At 39.6% G+C, this 22,247-nt stretch overlaps 2 protein-coding genes across 2 annotated transcripts; one reads left to right on the forward strand and one right to left on the reverse strand.

Moving 5' to 3' along the window:
* Positions 1-34: 34 nt before the first annotated feature.
* On the forward strand, positions 35-6,183 carry LOC139946056 (DNA polymerase epsilon subunit 4-like). The gene is made up of 5 exons (XM_071943652.1): positions 35-131; positions 238-431; positions 1,212-1,296; positions 2,474-2,515; positions 4,939-6,183. The coding sequence occupies exons 1-5, from the start codon at positions 62-64 to the stop codon at positions 4,950-4,952; spliced, it is 405 nt and encodes a 134-aa protein (XP_071799753.1). The 5' UTR covers positions 35-61; the 3' UTR covers positions 4,953-6,183.
* LOC139946218 (uncharacterized) lies at positions 5,811-21,862 on the reverse strand. The gene is made up of 20 exons (XM_071943837.1): positions 21,059-21,862; positions 20,379-20,824; positions 19,800-19,911; positions 19,367-19,483; positions 18,644-18,763; positions 17,924-18,169; positions 17,441-17,561; positions 16,931-17,128; positions 16,465-16,536; positions 13,047-13,201; positions 11,804-12,076; positions 10,774-10,949; positions 10,268-10,376; positions 9,657-9,773; positions 8,872-8,988; positions 8,152-8,250; positions 7,623-7,778; positions 7,058-7,178; positions 6,236-6,433; positions 5,811-5,946 (listed from the first exon to the last, which is right to left on the reverse strand). Exons 1-20 carry the CDS (start codon positions 21,105-21,107, stop codon positions 5,868-5,870), a joined length of 3,081 nt encoding a protein of 1,026 aa, XP_071799938.1. The 5' UTR covers positions 21,108-21,862; the 3' UTR covers positions 5,811-5,867.
* Positions 21,863-22,247: the final 385 nt, after the last annotated feature.

The following is a 22,247-nucleotide window of genomic DNA, read 5'->3' on the forward strand; positions in this document are numbered from 1 at the left end:
TAAAGTAAACCATGGGTAAGAGGTTGAGACTGGTCCCCTGCTTTTATATCCGCTGGACTCAATGTTCGAGATCGCTCACCCTGGTGTGGGAACGACGACGTTGTACGGCCGGAGAGAGTGGAACAAAAAAGGTAATCTTGAGGGCGCCAATCTTGAGTTGAGTTTTGACAGATTTTTTTAGAAGAAACGGTTAAAATTCAGACTAATTTAACTGCTGATTTGGGTTTTTTTTGCCAGCTAAGATGGATTCAGATGTAGTTGAAAGACGGGAAAGTAGCAGTGGAAACCCAGAGGCGTCTTTAAAAAACAAGTCAACTCGACATGACCGCATTACACGTCTGCCACTGACCAGAATCAAAAACATCATCAAAACAGATCCCGACGTCACACTCGCCAGCCAGGAATCAGTACTCCTCATTGCCAAGGCAACGGTACAGTTAACTTACTCACTTGTTGTCATTTAGGTTGCTCTGACTCTTAATCAATAGTTTCTTTTTGCTTGAGTGAGCATGGTGAGATTAGAAGCAAGTCCGTCCGTCATATCCCGTGCACACGCGCCCACCATGCGGCCGATTTCACGAAACGCTAGGATCTCGAGTTAGGACGAGTAATCCGTCCTAACTTAGGATGGGTTCAATGCGTCCTACGTATTTGGATACGGAACTGAACCCGTCCTAAGTCCTAAGATGATTCCTAAGTTAAATTTAGGAAGAGTTTGGTGAAATCGACGGCAGGGCTGGGGCGCTTTACTGGGGCACTTTACTCTTCAGAATTTTGACATCTGCGGTCATACTAGTAATAGTATAAATGAATATCTGCCTAAGCAAGTGAACCATTACCTAACATTTTAAGAATGGGAATAGACATTCAACACCTTGCTGTGATTTTCTATACACCCAGCCAACAGAAATTAGTTGCAATAACGTGCGGCCGTAGGGAGGAGGGTTACGTTATCGCAACTACCAGTTATGCCCCCCAAAAACAACAAAATAGCTTGGAAACCGTCAATGATGCAACATCATATATATTAATTATTCGCTCGATTAGTTGTTGTGCTCAAAACCATTTCACGATTGACTTCATTTACATGAATCGGCAGCAAAACTTAAAAACAGGGGACCACATGATCTACTGCTGCTGCACTGAGTGTAATGCTATTTCCTTGCTGGTGTATAAATTAACGAGTATTGTATTTTTCTTTGGTTAAACAGGAGATGTTCTTGCAGCATTTTGCCAAAACCTCATACAACCAAACTGCCAGAGGGAAGCGGAAGACGATAAAAAGACAGGATGTAGGTACGTAGGTAACCACCCCAGCCCTAGTAAAGGGAACCACTGTGCCATATGAATGTATTGAAATAGTATAATCACAGAGAAAGGACCACGGAAGGAGTTAAAATGTCCCAGCAACAAATCAACCACTGCCAACACCAGGGATGTAACAGCCACATGGTTGTTTTTTTGCATGCAATTATTCAAAGTATGCTCCACTTTCTAAACAAAATCTGAAAAGATCAAACGTTGAATATTGGAACAAATTTCTCTGCTGGCCACAGCTGGCCATTGGTCAGAGATGGTTCATCGGTTACTAAAACTCCTGCCGTCGATTTCACAAAACTCTTCCTAACTTAAGACTAATCTTATGACCCAAGCCTGCACTGTAGCATGCGGACCTTAAGATTAATCCTAAGTTAAGACTCGAGATAAGACGAGTCCTAACTCTTTGTGAAATCGACCCCTGCCAGTTTAATACAATTTATATCTGAATGTAGGAATTCATGCAAAATCGCTTAATGATATGACCATTCAATTTCATGCTTATTCATGGTTTGACAGCAGCAAAATTGTTATAATAATAATAACAAGTTCTTATATAGCGCATTTTCACAATAAACCGTATCAATGCGCTTTACATTAGTCCCCTGGTCATTGGGCCAATAAACATTCCTTTAATCTTTCTCAGCTCCCATTAGGGAGTATACAGCCCCGAGCTGCCGTGGCGCTCCGAAAGCTTTTCATTCACAATTTCAACCTCCACCCTCGCAGGTACCCATTTATACCCCTGGCTGTATCAACCAGGCTGTCGGTTACCATGGCCAGCAAATCAGCGGCGACAATTATTATTTACGAAGGCAAAAAGCCCATGGAAGAGCAGCCGGCGTTCACAATGCATTTTCTAAAGGAAAAGCTTAGGGTGATGGTCTGGGGTTTTTCGTTCTAACTCCTTCCGTGGTCCTTTCTCTATGGTTTAACTGATGTAAATCTACTTAATATACTGTCATCTATTCTGCAGCCTTGTGAATATTAATTTTATTCTGCAGCCAGGTACATACGTACATTTTTTTGTCATCTGCTGTCATGTGAAATTCATTCTTGACTTGTTCTACAATCGTGTAAATATTTGTTTTATTCTAATTATTTTGCATCCTTCAATGGCCCTTTGTTAATATTAATATTTTTTGATTCATTTCAGACCTTTCGATAGAAGCTTTGGATGCGTATGCTTTTCTTGAAGGTGGGTAGACAATACACATGTACAATTTTTCTCATTATTTAGTTGATTGTGCAAGTACATGTATCACACTTAAAGGAACACGTTGCCTTGGATCGGACGAGTTGGTCTATAAAAAGTGTTTTGTAACCGTTTTCTATAAAATGCATATGATTGGAATGATGTTTTAAAAGTGGAATACAATGATCGCCACAAATTTGCCTCCAAATTGCGTGGTTTTCCTTTTACAGTGCGAACTAACATGATCAGCCATTTATCAAAAATTTGACTCCCATAAATGGCCGACCGTGTTAGTAGACGAGGTAAAAGGGAAACCAAGCAATTTCGAGGCATGTTTGTGTGAATCATTGTATTCTACTTTTACAACATCTTTCTCCCGGTTGTGCATTTTATACCAAACGGTAACAAACGCTTTTCAAAGACCAACTCGACCGATCCAAGGCAACGTGTTCCTTTAATCAGGACATTTTGCAAACAATTTGTTCCCATGTATATTGTTTTAAAAGCACTGGACACTTGGTAGTTACTCAAAATAATGTTTAGCATAAAAACATACTTGGTAACAAGCAATACGCCTCTCATAATTCTTACCAAAAATGGGGCTATGGGCACACGTCCCCCATCACTTGCAGTGGCTGCGCCTATCGCCTCGTTTTGAGATAGCATTGTGACGTACCTCATGCATAAATATTAAGAAAGGCATATGGAGAGCTGTTGATAGTATAAAACATTGTGAGAAAAGTTCCCTCTGAAGTAACGTAGTTTTTGAGAAAGAGGTATTTTCTCACTCAAATAATGAAATACCTTTTAAAAAGCTTCTGAAATTACACAACTTTTTGCAACAGGTTTTTTTTTCTTTTATTATTATCTTGCAACTTTAATGACCATTTGAGTCCAAATTTTTAACAGATTTTTTATTTCAACCAGGCGCTGTGGCATGGTGCAATCCATGACCTCACGATTGTAAACAAATAGTTGTAACTCTTTAACGGTACGGTCAAAAATCATGAAATTTCACAAGTTCCCTAATGGATAACGCCATTACCAGCAAAATTAGCTTGGGGTGAGTCATCGAACTATACAGTCACTTTTTACTTTGAAGCCCCATTGAAAACACACTCTGATACTTGATACACCCCAGGTGTATGGCAATGTGGCATGATTTTGATTCAGGGAACCTGTGTTAGTATATTGTGGCTATGATCTTGATGGAATAGTGCCTTATAAATTTGAATTGTTATGTTATGTTATGTTTGAATAGTTTTGCATGCAATTTGTCGCAATTTGTCACTTGAGGGTCACAGACAAAACAATCATGCGTTGCCGCATGGAATCTGGTATGGAATCTGGCATACTGCAGCGCAGGGTTAAAGTGAGAATATTGGTATTTGACAATTACCAAAGGTGTCCAGGGGTCGATTTCACAAAGAGTTAGGAGATATACAAATTGCATGGATAGTCCTAATTTAGGACGAGCAACTGGTCCTAACTCGAGATAAGACTGGTCCTAACTCTTTGTGAAATCCACCCCAGGTGGATTCACAATTTTCAGCACACTAGGTTGCTGCAAACTTACCAGGGGTCGATTTCACAAAGAGTTAGGACTAGTCCTAACTAACTTAGGACTAGTCCTAGGAGATATACACATTACATGGATAGTCCTAATTTAGGACGAGTAACTGGTCCTAACTCGAGATAAGACTGGTCCTAACTCTTTGTGAAATCCACCCCAGGTGGATTCACAATTTTCAGCACACTAGGTTGCTGCAAACTTACCAGGGGTCGATTTCACAAAGAGTTAGGACTAGTCCTAACTAACTTAGGACTAGTCCTAGGAGATATACACATTGCATGGATAGTCCTAATTTAGGACGAGTAACTGGTCCTAACTCGAGATAAGACTAGTTCTAACTCTTTGTGAAATCCACCCCAGGTGGATTCACAATTTTCAGCACGCTAGGTTGCTGCAAACTTACCAGGGGTCGATTTCACAAAGAGTTAGGACTAGTCCTAACTAACTTAGGACTAGTCCTAGGAGATATACACATTGCATGGATAGTCCTAATTTAGGACGAGTAACTGGTCCTAACTCGAGATAAGACTAGTTCTAACTCTTTGTGAAATCCACCCCAGGTGGATTCACAATTTTCAGCACGCTAGGTTGCTGCAAACTTACCAGGGGTCGATTTCACAAAGAGTTTGGACTAGTCCTAACTAACTTAGGACTAGTCCTAGGAGATATACACATTGCATGGATAGTCCTAATTTAGTACGAGTAACTGGTCCTAACTCGAGATAAGACTAGTTCTAACTCTTTGTGAAATCCACCCCAGTGCCTTTAAGTATGAAGTGTGCACTTTACAATAAGGAACTGTTTGACCGGACAAAATACTTTCATTGTTTTGTCTTCTTTATTTTATCATTAGGAATGATGGATTGAATGGACTGGACACTGGATTTTCTGAGATCAAAAACCTGAACTCTTTGCCTTTTGTTCGTCCAAATGGATACAAGGTAAACTTGCTGATGCAGACAAAAATAAAGCAAAGTGACATTTTACTGCAAATCAGCTTACTCCAAATAAAAGTAAAATACATCAGTCTTTTAATCAAGTTGAAAGTATTCTTTCTGAGATTAAATTAAAAAACAGCTTTCCTTTGAAATCCAGTATGGAGATTGTAAATATCTGTGAAATATGTTAGCCTCATAGAAGTATAGTTTCAGTGAGTTGAACTTTGAACTTATTGACCGAAATCTTCCTGACATCATGACCTACGGTGTACGCTAAAGCTTAGTTGAACCATTATGGAGACAGATTTGGTGTGTTGCTGTGGACTGCGCAATTAAGGAACACATCTTCTACAATTAAATGGCAGACTGTTGGGAGACCACAACCGTATGTGATGTCACTGAGAAGAGGGGTCTATTATACAAAATATTGACTGCTTCGACTGCTATGGTTCAAACTATGACATCTGCGTATTGTGAGTGTCAATGCCTCACGCTCTGCATACAGACAGTGCAACAGTAACATTCTAAACTTAGTGTGCGTGCATGCTGTTCGTCGCAAAATGACGGTCTGAAGTTTTAAACTTTGTAAGGTTGCACGTGAGACTGGAAGATAACTCGTAAAACATGCGCACTTGTGGAATATAGAAAAGTATAGCCCGTCTGCGTCCCATATCAAACTTGGCCTTTGGCCTCAGTGGATATGGGACGCAGAAGCGCTATATTTTTCTGTATTCCAGTTACGCTTGTGTGATAAGTAATAATATATCAAACCTCCTATGTCCTTATCTCAGAGTTAAGGATCTTAATTTACTTGTTATGATACTTTGTTAGACTGTAGTTCTGATTAACAATTTGATTTGTAGAAGTGAGCTTCTTTCTTTGAGTTGATTCCTTTCTTTGGCTTGCTGTTACACATTGTGTAGCTGTAATAAAGAAAAGAAACACAATAAAAGAAAAGATAGAGTATTCAATTCAGTCTAAAAGGCAACTAATGTTGTCATTTGGGAAGTGTTCAGGAAAGTTTGTTAGCGCAACATTATAAAAAGAATGTGAGATACAATTTTATTATTAAAGGCAGTGGACACTATTAGTAATTACTCAAAATAATTATTAGCATAAAACCTAATGGGGAGAGGTAGATAGTATAAAACATTGTGAAAAACTTATGGGCTGGATATAATGTAAACGATAGATGGCGACGAATGTGCAAACCTTTTTTGTAAAACAAGTCCATCCACTTCGATCTTGGCTATGAAGACTTCTAGGTCTTCAAAGATTGGCCAGTCCCAGGGGTTCAGAAGTTCAAAGTCAAATTCCCAGTAGAACGTCAAACCAGAAAGGTCACCGGGGTCAATGTCAGTGTTGATGATAAAGTTCATGTCGGTGTCTGGGACGAAGTCTAAACTTTCTCTATTTTGTAAGGGTGAGAACAATGCAAACAAAAAACATTATATTATTTCATTTTTTAAGGCACAAGCTGTGATTCCAATGCTTTTTTTTCATACATTTACTGACTGTTAGTTTTCTTACAACTAGCGAGGATGAAACAAAGTAGCGTTTTCAATGCAGAAGAGTATCATAGATGTGGAATTGAGTCTTATTTCACATCTTCGGAGGAAACCAGTTAGTATTCATGGGAAAAGGTCTCAGAGACAATTTTAGGAAAGGGTTGTTTGTGTAGTTTGCAGCCATCGCTTGGACAACTTTTTAAAATAAAATAAAACAAACCCAAAAGCTTGTTAAACATATTGAGTACGTTCCGGTCTTACTTTTTATTTATTTGTCCATTAATTTATTTATTTCTGATGATTCCCATTTTGAATACTATCAAAATGTTGTTGTGTTTGTTTATAGTCTATTGTCATGATTTGTCGATACGGTCTCGTGGACATGTAAGTCTCCACTCTTCCACAAAGACCTTATCGCACTACTCGGTACGCATGCGTTATCATGCACCTCATTCAACAGTTTGCGCTTGCGGGATGGGTATTTAAAAAAAAAAAAGTTTATACACACAAAACAATGTTTACTTACGGGTTAAGTGGAGTTCGTTGCGTTATACCTGAACTACCGATGAGAGTTACATAACCCCAGCCCAAAAACGTCTCAGAAAACCAAGGGTCTTCGAAGTAGACATGAATACGGAATGGTGAATCTACGAATGAATTCATACATTAGTATTATTATTGTTTCATTTTCTCAGTGATAGTTATTGTTCGTGGATCATGCATGGAATGTACCTTTTAAAGGTATGCACACTATTGTAAAAGTTATTGTAAGCATAAAACATAAAAATCAATGGTGAGCTGTTGATAGTACAAAACATTGTGAGAAACAGCTCCTTTTGAAGTATTACATATAGTTTTTGAGACTTCAGCCGCAGCCTCTTATTATGCATCTGAAAGCACACAAAGTTGTGCAATGGTGTAAAGACCACATGAGCCCAAATTTTCATTATATGTGAAAATACTGGTCTTTAAAAATATACCAAAACGGGTCCAGTGCCTTTAATGGCTTGTTGCTTTTTTTGCCAGTTTCAAAGTGTAACAAAACAAAATCAATCCCAACAATTAAAAATTAATGATAAAAAGTAACGTACTTGCACAGAAAGGTGATGACGCCGTAGTTATTGTGTAGTAAACCTGTTGCTGAACACCAGGCGGTGGTTTGTAGTCAATTGCTTGGTATCCCATCATGGCCACGTCATTCTGGTTGAAACATTCGCCATTCAGGAAATTGTCGTATGTAGCACCAGCTAAGTTAACAATAAAAATTTCAATTTTAAATGACCTTAGAGAGGCTTGCAGGTTACCCGTGGTATCCAGGTTCAATAGACTTTTTGATATCCATCTTGAACTTCGCCCGTTTCAGTCAGCGTATAATCAAAGTGAGGCTGGGAGGGAAAGTAGTCTGGACCTTAGTTGGAATAGATTTGAATTGGTTCGCTTTAAATAAGAAGCCGTCTATTAATATAGGCGAGAAACGTTGAGCCTGTGCTGGTGTAGACGGAGATTCTGTGTTTACCCCGGTGGATCTGCCCCCCCCCCCCCCCATACACAAACATCACTGTCTCTTGTAAGCCGCCTTACATTGATTTAAGCAATGGCTGTCTATGGAATGCTACCTACCCATTGGGCATTTGAATGCATATATCGGACACTTGTTGATGGAGTCCGAGAAGAGTTCATGTGCCCTTAGGTGGTTACATGCTACGAACTGCACAACCCCTGTAATACAAAATACAAAAACTTCATCAGTTTTCAAGAAGAGCATTATGTGTTGTGCTTTTAGGTGGTCACTTATCTTTGTCATAATGAACTGTAATTTTTTTTTTTTTTTTTTTTTTTCTTTTAAGGGCATTTAATAAATTGATGACGCCAAGTTAAAAAACAACCGTGATGTTTTAGTCATTCTAAGCATTAAAATTGAGGAAACTTCACTCTAAAAACAGTCTCTATATTTTCAACACATTTCTTAACATAAAGACCGAGTCACACTGAAGCGATAATGAAAATGATAACGGCCACGACGCAAAGAGAACGCATTCTATTGGTTGAAGTGCTCCACGCAGAATTCGCCCACGCTTTATTCAACCAATTGAGGGTTGTAACATTCTAGTTTTCGTTCTCGTTATCGAGGCCTGTGTTTTGTATCCACATTGTTCACATCTATAACCTTAAACTTGTTTAGATTTTAAAGTGGGTACATGAAGGTGTTAAAACACTTAACACAGTGTTTTAACAGTGTAACAAACACTTTGGGTCATGTTTATGTATTTCTCAAGCCAGGGTTTGGCTGAGGTTTTTTGTTCCATCTTTAGGCCGAAAGAACATCAACTTTGTGCTCACCTCCAATCAGACCTTCGTCCAAAAAGTCCTCGACGATCGATTGATCACAGCCTGGTTGATGTTGTCCACTATTGGGGTAGAAGTCCATATGGCCAACGGGTTTTATCATTCCGAATCCTTTCAAAAGATAAAACTTGATAATTTGAAATAAAAACCCACATCCTCTTATGAGTAACAGACCCCCCCCCCCCCCTGCCCTGCTGCAATTTTTTCTTCTTTAGAATAGAATCGCCATCCTTAAAAAATTATCTGTTTTTTATTGGTTAGGATTCCCGTCTTTGAATTGATTTAGAAAAACAAAATGTCCCCAATTGAAAAGCACAACAACGGGCAGAAGCAAAAGTTCCCCCGCCCAGCTTCCGCTTCACAGGTTGCATCGTAAACTTGTGTACAATTTCTGGCCGTACAACAGTTACAGGTTGTATCTGTTCTGACTGGTACCCTGAACTAGGGCTAGTGCTAACACAGGGCTACATGTAGATATAGCTCTGGCAATCTGGAGGTCGCAGGTTCACGTCATGCTCTTTAGCTTTGTTTATAACAGCCCAAAATAATAATGAAAATTTTCCTTGCGATTTCGTATTTGAAAATATTGACAATTATGTAGCTAACAATCACAGCTGAAACAACAGAAGAAAAATAGTGTTGTTTTGTTTCAACAGCTATTTCAATGTATAGTACAGAGAATTTAACTTCTTTGCATCATTAAGTTGTGTGACTTTTTTGGGGTTGATATGTTTCCAAAGTCATGTTTGGTGAATGTTGGTGGTGGAATAATATTCTACCAAAGTCCAGAGTGTGTTGAGCATCAGTGTGGATGGCATCAACAAACAGAGCATCCGTTGGGTCAAGACGAACTTCCGGTTGGACTTCCTCGAAGCCGGGACCAGCTGGGTCCAATCCTGTGGCGTAATAGGAAACAAGTATTGGTTAGTTGACTGGTCTGTAGATCATGAGTTGATGTGGTGGATAAAGTGGTGGATATCAACTAGAGGTGCCACTTAGACATGCAAGTTGACTAGAAAGGTACTGAACACGTTTGGTAGTTGTCAAAGACCAGTCTTCTCACTTGGTGTATCCCAACATATGCATAAAACAACAAGCCTGTGAAATTTGAGCTCATTGAAGTTGCATATTTTTCATTTACTTTTTGTACCTTTATCTTGTAAATACATAGTTTAATGGATTTAAAGATTTTGTAATGTTTTTTGTAAGTTTTTGTATTTTGTTTATATTGAATCCAACCCGTATGTGGTTGCAAATAAAATGAATCTTACCTTAAGAAAATGATGAAAGAAAAAAACACCCTTGTTGTACAAAAGTATTTTAGCAGCGGGTACTGCAAACGATTTTAATAGCTGTTATGTATTTAGGTTTGATAACTCTTTCAACTTACCAGTGATTCTGCCCAAGTTCGCTTGCCGTTCACCAACATACCCACCAATGTGGGACCCAAGACTATGCCCAATAAAATGGAATGTTTCTGCTCCGATGCCGTACATCTCCTGTGTTTGTTTGTCACGAAACGGGAACGTTATTCAATTTCAAATTGTAACGGAGCCCGGGAGAGACTCTTGTGTGTTTTCGGGAGCGAGACAATACAAAAATAGAACGACAACTAAAAGGAAACCTAAATCAGTTACATTAAAATATAGAAGACAATCTGTTTTTTCTGACCCTTGTATTTTTTTATTTTTTTTTGCATTTTGTTTCCTTCGGTTAGTTTTAGTGTTTTGTATTTCTATTGCATACAATACTGACCTGTTACTTGTGTCTGTAGTATCTTTGCAAATACACAGGTATAGCCTTTTTAAATTACAAAGTGCATCGAGGGATCTATGATCCAGAATGCGCTATATAAATGCTGTTTTATAAATATTTCTAGTTGTTGGCAGTTTCTACCTTTATTTTATCGATGAGCAGTGACGTCATAGCCCCAACAACCCTGGTGTTTGCCATAGCCTGTGTGTACGGGAACAGTGAACCTTTACCCCACGTGATACGGATAACGTTGAAATCGTCATGATTCAGAAACTCTCTGACCATGTCGGTCATCCACATGTCCCATTCGATCAGACCTGAAAATGGAATGAACATCAAAGGGTGTCAAGAATGAAGACATGCAAAGTAATAAACCGGAGATATACTTTTTTGGTTAAATAAATGTTGTTTTTTCATGGTGAGTGGGGTTTCGGTCTGTGGTCCGATGAGGCACCTATATATATTTCTAAGCTTGCTGGTTTTTGTTTACACAGTAACGTTTAAAAATAAGCAATAGATACATGTACCATAGTTTGGCCAATAGGAAATAAAAACACCTACATTGATAATGCGAGGGAGTTCACTATGAAGCCAAGTTTATAAGCGTGATTCCAAAACAGGTACACCCCTTGAGCCCAAACCAAACACATTTGTAACATTAATAATATAGGATGTGGGTAAACAGTAGGAATAGCACAAGGTTGGGCTCAATGGTTTTAGACCAATACATAAACTATACAAGCGCGGTATATTGGTGTTTATTTCAGGACGGGAACCAATACCAGGTTTGGTTCTTTGAGGAACTGGTTTTCTCAACGTTTCGATTGGCCTATACTACTCTAGTCATCGTTCATAGATGATTTGTAATTTGTAAAGACAATTTAAACTACCCGGGGAACGATATACATCTAGGAACCTAGCTGGGGACAATATACAGAAACAATAATGTAATTTAAAATCTGATATATTTTCTCTTGTAAAAGATACGGAGGGAATGCTTCTAAGAAAATGTGAAAATAAAGGGAGACTTGCGAGTGCTATGTGGCGGTATACCAGGTAATTTTCCATTGTTCTGGGCGTATTGTCAAGAACAATGGGTTTACCGGTCTGCTGCCACCTAGCGTTTCAAAAGTCTTTAATTTTTCGAGAGGATTGATAAAGAATTGCCCACCGCTTTCAATAAACCCATGACAGATGAGTTTAGTTTCCTTAGTCGGGTCGAAATACGAATTCTGAATCGTGACGGGGTCCGTGGGAACCAGCAGCTGGCCGTCTTTCTTGTCCGGATTCTTGCGGGTGTAGAGGTTGAAATTTGGGTCCACTATCTGGGGCGATTGTGGTGCCCAACTGAGGGGTCGACGAGGCGGGTCAAGGAACGGGTAGTCGTAGTTGAAACAGCTAATTTCTGGGAAGCACACTTCTTTCTTCCGACTGGAGTTTAAATCTGTGGAGAGATTTCTCAAACTGTGATACTGTTCTGCAAATACATTAGTTTTTTTTACTGGATGTGGTAGAGCAAATATTGATACAGAGTCTTTGTTTTACTATTTTAGTTACCTGACCGTGTTTCTTTCAACCCTCGTAATGGTACCATGACTTCTGAATTGTGAAGCTGCTATAGTTTTCGGAATTATAAAAGGTAGCGGAAAAACTTTTGCTAATTGTCAAAGACCAGTACTATCACTTTGTATATCCCAAGATGCATTTAATAACACATCTGTGAAAGATTTGACCCTATTGGTCACCGAAGTTGCGAGAGAAATATGAAAGAAATTTAAGCAATTTTTTATAAAAACCTTATGAAAGGCTCCAGGCCCTTTTTTGGGTCTTTTAATATCTTGAGTATAAATTTACCTGTTTCTCAAAAAAAAGGAGCCGTTTCCCCACATGTTTGTATACAATCAATGAGCTCTCCTAACAATTATTTTAAATATTTACCAAAGTATAAACTATAAACCACAAATGCATTTGAAAAACAAATAAACTTGGGCCAATTTCATAAAAACAATTGTGTTTACAGGTACGCTTCCAACATGATTTCGAAAAAGTCTCAAAAGAACAGTATATAAAGAGTTGTTGGACTCAAGTCCGGGGGTCAGTTTCACAAAGAGTTAGGACTAGTCCTAACTTAGGACTAGTCCTAGGAGATTTACAAATTGCATGGATAGTCCCAAGTTAGGACGAGTAACTGGTCCTAACTCGAGATAAGACTAGTTCTAACTCCTGAAATCCACTCCAGGACTCACAACTTCGGCGACTTGGACTTGACTCGAGTCACGTCGGCCAAAGTGACTCGCGACTCGGACTTGACTCAAGTGACCCTTAACAACTCTGCTTCTCAGTATAGTTTAACACGAAGGTTTTGATCATGGAATTGACGGTGGGGGAAAATTTAAAATGACATAAGAACTTACCAACGCTCCCAAACGCAACCGGTAACAAAACCACCAGTAAGAATACCGCCCCCATCATGAAAACCGAAACAATCCAAGGTTTGTCAGTAACAGTGTCTTGATGCAGACTGAATGTAAAAATGGTTGTCCAATCCTTTGTTTTATAGAGAATCGTAATTTATAGATACAATCAATGGTTATTCTGTCTGGGTCATTGTAATATTTACGTAAAGACGCAAGTGACAGAAGTATATAGAGCAGCTGTCTATCAAATTAAATTAAGGTTGTTTTTGTTATTTTTGTCTTGTATTTTTGTAAAGGAAATATTATGTGAATATAACTACATGACACAATCAAGGGTGTTATTGCAACCTGCGTAAACGCAAGTGACAGAAGTAGAGCAACTGTCTATTGAATAGACTGTTTTTGTGTACGTTTCATTTCATAATATATAATGTATTTGTTAATAAGTTAGTGCGATCTACAAATTCTCTGAATGGCGGTTTCACAGTCTGGGTTTACCGGAAGAGTGCTGTCACTTGTCAACCACAATAATATTCACTCATTTTAACCTAAAACATGATATTTAGAGGCACTGGCCACTTTTGGTAACTACTCAAAATAATTGTTAGCATAAAACCAGTTGGTAGCGTGCAATGGGGATCTTTGATAGGCAGGCATGCACATCTTCAGCTCTAAAAAAACACTGTGCAAAAAATAAGTGCAATAGGCTATTTCCTCCCCTATTTTGCAACTAGAAAGTTGCATGTCTGTAACAATATTAAAATAAAACATCTTGAGACGGTGCGATGTTCGGCCAAGAGGTTCTCTGAGGAAGAGCGTAGGGAACACGGAGGGACATACGGTTGTAGCATGTCAGATACGTATGATGGTGACTTGTGAGCAAGGGATTTGAAGAAATGTGGACAAACTTTGAAGTCAATTGGTCGCAGCGGTGTTTGCTGCCGTTGTCGTGTCCCCACCCCCTTTCACTCAACCATGTGAGATTGCCTATTCATCACAAGGCTATAGACGGATACACTGCAAAAACTGGGGTGTTAAATTGATTATCGTGTTATATATAATGTGACAACACCGGCACGGTGTTAATTCCACCAACGATATAGTAACGGGGATAAACAACACCATGTTGGTGTTGTCACAATAGATACCAGGAATAATCAATGTAATTAACATCCCAGTTTTTGCAGTGTACTTCGAGGTCAGGGCTATCACTAAACTAAATAGTTGGGCAATGATGAGCCCAAACTGTCACCTTTTGCGTCGAATCCACACTTTACTGCTGACAACAGCAGAGTTTGGGACGGGTGGAGTTGGATGTAAATTAGTTGTTACACCATCTGAGGGCGTACCATAAACCATGAACTAATTTGTTATTGATTTGTCTTGTCATGTCGTCACCTGAAATGTCTTAATACTATAAGTATATAAGACCATCCAGGGCTGACATTTTTATTATATCTTGATCTGTCCTCCAAATCTTCGTAGATTGACACTTTCATCATTTTAATAGGATCAGACCAGTCATTCAAACTGACAAAGTATGACGCAAATATAGCCCATTATCTAGGGTTTCATCTACAAAAGTAATTTGTTTTGTCTGATAGAGCTGACGGCAGCTGGTTCCATCCCACGGATTTTAAATTTCGAGGGAGTATTCAAGCAACAAAATAATACCGTAATTAGGTCAATGAAATCATTTGAGGGCAACAGACTTTCAAGTTAAAATTGCTGTTCGTCAAATTTTCTCTCATATCATGAAATAGCACCTTTTTGAAAATTAAAAAATATATTGGCTTAATTAAAGAGAAGGTTCACGTTTGGTAATTACTGAAAAGAAATATTAACTTAAAATCTGACTTGGTAACGAGCAATGGAGAGCTGTTGATAGTATAAAACAATGTGAGATCCGGCTCCCTCTGAAGGAGCATAGATTTTGACAAAGAGGTAATTTCTCACTAAAATATTAAAAGACTTCTAGCCAGAAGTCTTTTATTCCTATCTGACAGCACACAAATTTGTCCAACAAGGGTGTTTTATTTCCTCTCATCATTTTCTCGCAACTTCGATGACCAATTTAGCTCAAGTTTTCACAGGCTTGTTATTTTATGGTTATGATGGGATAAACCAAGTGAGAAGACTGGTCTTTTAAAATTACCAATAGTGTACCTTCCCTTTAATAGAAGGCCTTTTTACTCATTATTGATGATGATGATAAAATAAAACATGAAAAGCGATTGACGCTTGCTGGAAATTATTTAAATTTAATCAGCAGTTAAAGAAGCCCAAATGCATTATGGAGAAAAAAAGGCATTGCAATGCAATACGCAGAAAAACTACACATAAACCCACAAAATATGCCAGATATATATTAAATCAAATTTATTTCTATCCGTACTTACTAAAGAGCACAAGCGAGCTGTTAGAATAAACCTTATGAAAAATTAAATGCAGTTATAAAGAGTTTTTACGCACTATAAGTTTAATCTGAGAAAGGCTTCAGACTAAATGCCTTTATCCGGCATCTGAAAACACACGCTTGTTTACAACAAGTGTGTTTTTTGCTCGTTTTATTCTCATGCATCTTCAATGACCAAACGACAACAATTTTTCACAGTTTCGTTGAACAAAGTTGTGATGTACACAAATTGAGGATTGTGGTCTTTGAAACTTACCAAAAGTAGAACAAAAACATCGTCAATTAACTAACGTTCTACAACTTAGATCAAGTAACTATTATAGTCACAGTTGTTTGTAATCACAATTTGATTTAAACAGTGACTTTCCATTGTAAAACTGCTCCGCCTATTATGTTTTGACTCATGAGTCACTTAACGTGCACGCAAAATGTATTGGGACTCTTTGTTTTTTAAAGGAACACGTTGCCTTAGAGTACAATGATCCACTCAAGTTTGCCTCGAAATTGCGTGGTTTTCCTGTTACTGTGCGAACCAACATGGTCGGCCATTTATGGGAGTCAACAATTTGACTCCAATAAATGGCCGACCGTGTTAGTCGACGGATAAAAGGAAAAGCATGCAATTTCGAGGCATGTTTGTGTGGATCATTGTATTATACTTTTACAACATCTTTCTACCCATATGCATTTTATAACAAACGGTTACAAACGCTTTTCAAAGACCAACTCAACCGATCCAAGGCAACGCGTTCATTTAATGGACATTGTTACTACGTTAAAAATATATATTTCTTTCATTAAATGAGTTATTTTTTTAAGAGCCATTATTTAGACCTTTTGCATATGACGTCTCGTGAGGGTCGCCATCTTCAATAGCTATACCAATGTTAACCTCTGATGGTACCGGAATGACGTCATTTCAAAAGGTCTGTTGAAATCACGGTTATCGTAAACATAGCGTGGTATCATCATCACGCACCTTCACGGTCTCAGTCACACTTGCTGACGGGGAAGAATGATGCCACGTCCCTGTTGGCCTCAATGGGGTCCGTTGAGCCACACATGATGTAGCTGCAAAAAAAAAAAAAGTAAAGACATCACAAATTTCTAGTCTCACTCTGATCGTTTTGCCGATACAGCTAGATTTCCGCGTTGGGGTATAGGACGTCCTTAGCAACAGCTGTAGCTGTATACGCCAATTCAAATGCGGACATATTTTAGTGTCGATCGTTGCCGCTGAGGCTGTTCGCCTTGTTTAATCCATGACTCAAAATGTATATGATGAAGCCGCTATGGGATCGTTAGTAACTGCACTACAGCGCAGTGAGTTCTTAAATTGGTCTCATTGTTTCGACTAGCTTGCTCTATGTCATCGTCAGGAGACAATAAGCCTAGTCAGAAGCTGCTGTTGTCCAAAACTGGATGTATTTTTTGATAAAATGTAAAGATTAGTTTGCAGGTTCACCTTGTGAAGTCATGAGCGGAGTACACGTTGATTCTGTGGATGTAGAAATCAGGCCTAGTGAAGATGTCCCACTCCCAGGGTTTATACCAGGCTGCGTCGTACTCCCAATCAAAGTACATACCGGTCAATGTACCCAGTGGGGACGAGGTAGCAGCCATATACATGTAGCTTTGGCCCGGTGTGAACTCCTGCATGGTCCTGGAGGTGAAAACAAACTTGTTAGAATGTGTTTTTCGTGTACGGTGTTTCTACCAAACCTGCAATGAAGATTCGAACCAGGGTCTGTTTTTATGCAAGTTTGCCCAAAACCAGGTTGAACGTAACTCTCGGCCCTTTTAAGGGCTTATTACAAGAATAACACAACTCAGTGAAGCTGTAGGTGATGAATTTCTATTCCTCTTAAACAGCTATGTCTAAAATGGATGGAGGGAAATATGCACGGAGTTCCAAATAAATGCAGTGCATCGATTAAAGACACTGGTCACTATTGGTAAAATTGTCGAAACTTACTGTGTAAGTTGGGTTCGTTCTTGGACGCCTTCGGTGCTTATGAGTGTGACAAAGATGTGACCTTTGCCCTTTTCAGCTCTCCGTGGGTCATCAAAGTGGATCTCAAACTTATATTGAAAGCCTGAAATAATGGAGAGGTTTATCAATTATTGATGATATGGATTTCATGTTTCAATCAAAGGTCTCATTAAAGGGGAAGGTTTCTTCTTGCACGTATAAAGGGGTAGGGTAGCAAAAAGCAATTCAGTGATTACACGTCCTTAACACCCCCTCCCTACAATCGAACCCAATAAGAAGCCAACTTGCATCAAAACGCCAAGCGATAACAAACCGCTACTCATAATTCATGCTCAACTCGATCGTCCGTTAGCAAGTATAATTGTGGATTGCCAAACTTAACGCTTGGTGGCAGCATACTTCTAGGTATATATTGCTTGTCATCTTGCATTCCATCCCAAAATTCTGCGTTAAACTTCCACTCACCGCAGAAAGGAGCAGCATCCGTCGTTCGCTGATAATAAACTAAATTTTTGGCGCCATCTGTTGGTTTGTAAAGATCCGCATGGAATCCCATCTCGGCAGTCTGATGCGTGTACACGCACGAACCCTCAATGAAATCCGCCTGGTAGTCGCCCTGACACTGGTACGCGTCGTGACACCGGTTGGCAATGGAGGACGTGAAGAACTCGTAGGCTCTTAGATGGTTACAGGCTACGAACTGGACACCACCTTGGGAAACAACCGCCAAAGTTCAATACAATAACAACATTGTTTTCCGTAATCAAATCCAAAAGTTCATAAAAATAAGAAATGTTTATCAAATTTTCCACGTCCACGTCCTCCGTTTTATCATTCTGCCCCCTCCCCAAACAAAAATAACCCTCAAACAACACCCACACACACGCAAGTGTGTAAACACCTGCTAGCGTGGACTCTCCTTTGTTCTAATCTTTGTGGTAGCAACCGCGAACCCAGTGTATTCCTTTGTAATAGCAACTGTAAACCATTGTTTCTTTTGTTATAGGTTCCTGGTCATTGAATGTGGATACACCCCTCCCCCTCCCCCACCACACAACACCACCACCTACATACTGTAATTGGAACAAAGCTGCACTGCAGCTTCACCCGTGATTTTGAAAATACCCAATGTTATTTCCTTTATAAATGCCTGTATTTTACACAAACCTCTTCAATGGCACTTACCATCGACAAACCCGCCCTCAAGGGAAATCTGCTCCATTGCCGATTGATCGCAGCCGGGCTGATCGTTGCCGCCATTCACGTAGAAGTCCAAATGACCAGATGCTTGATAAATACCCATGCCTATAGATCGATAATCGATTATCATTAATCGAAGAGGAAATATTCAATATTGTGATGACCTCGTTAGGGCCGTTGATTGTACGAGGTAAAGTTCATAGTATCGCTCTGACTAAAGTAGGCTCTATTGTGCGTAACATGGTTCATGTTATCATAGTACCTTTTAATAATTTTATAAAGTTGGAAGCACTTTTGATTTCAACTTCCGGCGAATGCGAAGCGAATATTGCTAGTATGTGCTCCTATTTCAAATGTTGTGGCGCAAGAAAATTTGCTTCTCATGAAGCATTCAAACTATTGTTATTATTATTGATGGTTTATTAAATTTGAACTTGTAGCCAATGGCTAAATTGCGTCAATATATACATGTATTAACAGTAAAATATTTGTAAAATAAACATAAGGGAATGCACAAAAGACGAATTGCAACATGCGTCATCGGCCGTCATCCTTGATGAATGTGTACGCGTGAAAAGCCATCACTGAATGAGAGTCGTGCGTAGCACGGACACACTTTGAAATCCAAGTATGAACCGGTCTTAAATAGGGTAGGAAAAAATGTAGGTGCTTTTAAAACATGAATGTGGAAAACACTTCATTACTTACCTAGATTCCATATGGGGTTTGTGTCAGTGTGCATAACATCGACGAAGAGGGCGTCTGTCTCGTCTAGACGAACTCGTGGATCTGTCGCCTCATAGTACGGACCGGCAGGATCCAGACCTAAATTATTATTAATATAAACACTTGTTTCCAATTTAATTCAATTCAATTCATGATTTATTTCATAGTTTACTATACTCTTCTCAAGAGATAGTGTATACTAAATAATACAATTATTACCAAAAGAACAAGCACATCTATATGTAGAACAAATTTAAAGTGAGTACGAGCAGTCAGATTAAGCAAATGCTTGTAGAAGGTAGACTAGATAGACAAACTACAAACAAGCAGGTTTTATGCTAACACTTATTTTGAGTATTTACCAGTAGTGTACCGACATTGCCTTTAATATGAAACAGTAAATGATAACGCTTACCGGTGATTCGGCCGATGTCTGCCTGTCTTTCGCCAGCATAGCCCACGATATGAGCGCCCAGACTGTGCCCAATAAGATGGAAGGAACTCACGCTGGTCAATCCGTAAAGCTCCTGATGTATAACAAAAAGTTGTGTTGGCAAAGTAAATTAACATTTAAGATATAAACTGCATTCAAAATGGGTTAAGTTTTCCTGTTACAAAGCTTTTGATGAGTTGAATATGCCATGGTCCAGAATTTCATCTTCGACCGGGGGGGGAGGGGGGGGGGTGTAGCCCTATGTAGGACTCTTCCTCTGTGCTGGATAATACGAAAGTGGGCGGCCGCCAGGGCAAAGGGCGGGGTCAATTAGATACTAATGGCAGTTGTATTGTTTTAGAAAAATCTATTTATTTTTTGGAAAAAGGACACAGATTGAGCTGAAGGTCTTTAACAAAAAATGATCAAACGCTTTTAAAGTAGCACCAAGGCCAACACATGGGCAACATAGGCCATGAACTCGGTGTAATTCAGCCTGAAGGGCTATCGGATACACGGCGGTTTTCCGGGGCAAGGCTCCCGGGAGATGTTAAAACGTACCTTGATCAAATCAATAAGAAGTGACATTTCAGCACCAACCACTCTCGTGTTTGCCACCGCCACGGAGTAAAAAGCGAGGGAGCCATCACCCCAGTCGGTCCGAATCACGTTGTAATCCCCGTAGTTTAGAAGCTCCATCGACATGTCCACTAACCACTGTTTATTCCCGTCCTCCGTGAAGCCATGGCAGATGATCTTGGTCTCTTTGGCTGGGTCGAAATAGGAGCCCAACACCGTTGATCCATCGGTGTTGTCCAGGACTTGAGGGACTGATGGGTTCTTACGGGTGTTGAGGTAGAAGGTAGTGCCGATGGACTCCGGAGACTCGGGCAGCACGCTCACGCCACGATACGGGGGATCAAGGAACGGGTAGCCGGTACCGAAACACCCTAGCGCGCCGTAGCAGATCTCTTTCTCGGAGTTATCATTCCCGTTGAACACTCCTCCTAGATTTTGATATTTTTAGAGAAGAGAATTGGAATGGAGCCGATGACATAGCGTAGGTTAGGCACAGCATTGCGCAGGCACAGCATTGCGCAATTCCTGTATACCACAATGTGCAATCAAAATAAGTCAATGCGCAGCACACATAAATAGGCATACCTTGTAAAACATGAAGGGTATTTTTAAAGAACGAAGATTCATTTTTTTCCATTAGAAAAAGAGATTCATGAACTTACCAAGAGCAACTTGTACTAAAAGAAGCAATACCAATCCAAGTGCAGCCATTGCGCCGCCACATTAACCAAAACAGGAACTGGCAACAACGCAAGTTTATATTGCTCTTATAAACACTTCCCGTCCTAAATATCCATCTAAATATTACTTTTGTAAATATTATTTAAAAATGACCCCAGAACAATCGGATGAAAAGTAATTATAATTTGATAACACTAAATACTATTAACTTGTTATAGTGATTTATAATTGTGGTTTATTTCTGTTATCTTATTTAAATGACCTTAAAATAATCGGATGAAAAGTCCTTAAATAACTAACACCGGATAGTTTGTTTTCAAAATAATTATACATTTTATTTAGCAGGATTGCTTTGTGGATTTGTTTTCCCTGCAAAATATAGGGCTTTTAATTGTGAACGGTTTCTTAGAAATAAAATAAATTACATGAATCAGTATAACGCTATCCCTCTTGCAGACTGCGGAGACTCGAACCAAATGCACCCAATTAAAACCAAATCCTCTGCCAAACCCCACCCACGTCCAAACCAAACCCTCCTTAACCTATCACCCTCTTAAACCCCACCCTTTTCCAAACCCAGCCCTTCTAAAAAAAAACTCACCGTCTTACAAAGCCTATCCTCTTGCAAACATCACCCTTTTCCAAACACCGTACCCCTCAACAAGCACCACTTACAAACCCGACCCTCTCCAAAAAAACCTAAACGTATTTCAAACCTCACGCTCTTTCAACCTCACCCTCATCCATACCCACCTGCATCCAAACCCCTCCCTCACCCATAAATCCCCCACATCCAAAGCCCACCCTCATCCAAGCCCCACCCTCATCCAAATCCCACCCTCATACAAACCCCACCTTCATCCAAACCCCACACTCATCCAAACCCATCCCTCACCCATAAATCCCCCACATCCAAACCCCACCCTCATACAAACCCCATCCTCAGCCAAACCCCACCCTCATCCATACCCCACCCTCATACAAACCCTACCCTCATCCAAACCCCACACTCATCCAAACCCCTCCCTCTCCCATAAATCCGCCACATCCAAACCCCACCCTTATCCAAATCCCACCCTCATACTAACCCCACCTTCATCCAAACCCCACACTCATCCAAACCCCTCCCTCACCCATAAATCCCCCACATCCAAACCCCACCCTCATACA

The sequence above is a fragment of the Asterias amurensis genome, chromosome 13, assembly GCF_032118995.1.
Source record: "Asterias amurensis chromosome 13, ASM3211899v1".
Taxonomy (NCBI): Eukaryota; Metazoa; Echinodermata; class Asteroidea; order Forcipulatida; family Asteriidae; genus Asterias; species Asterias amurensis.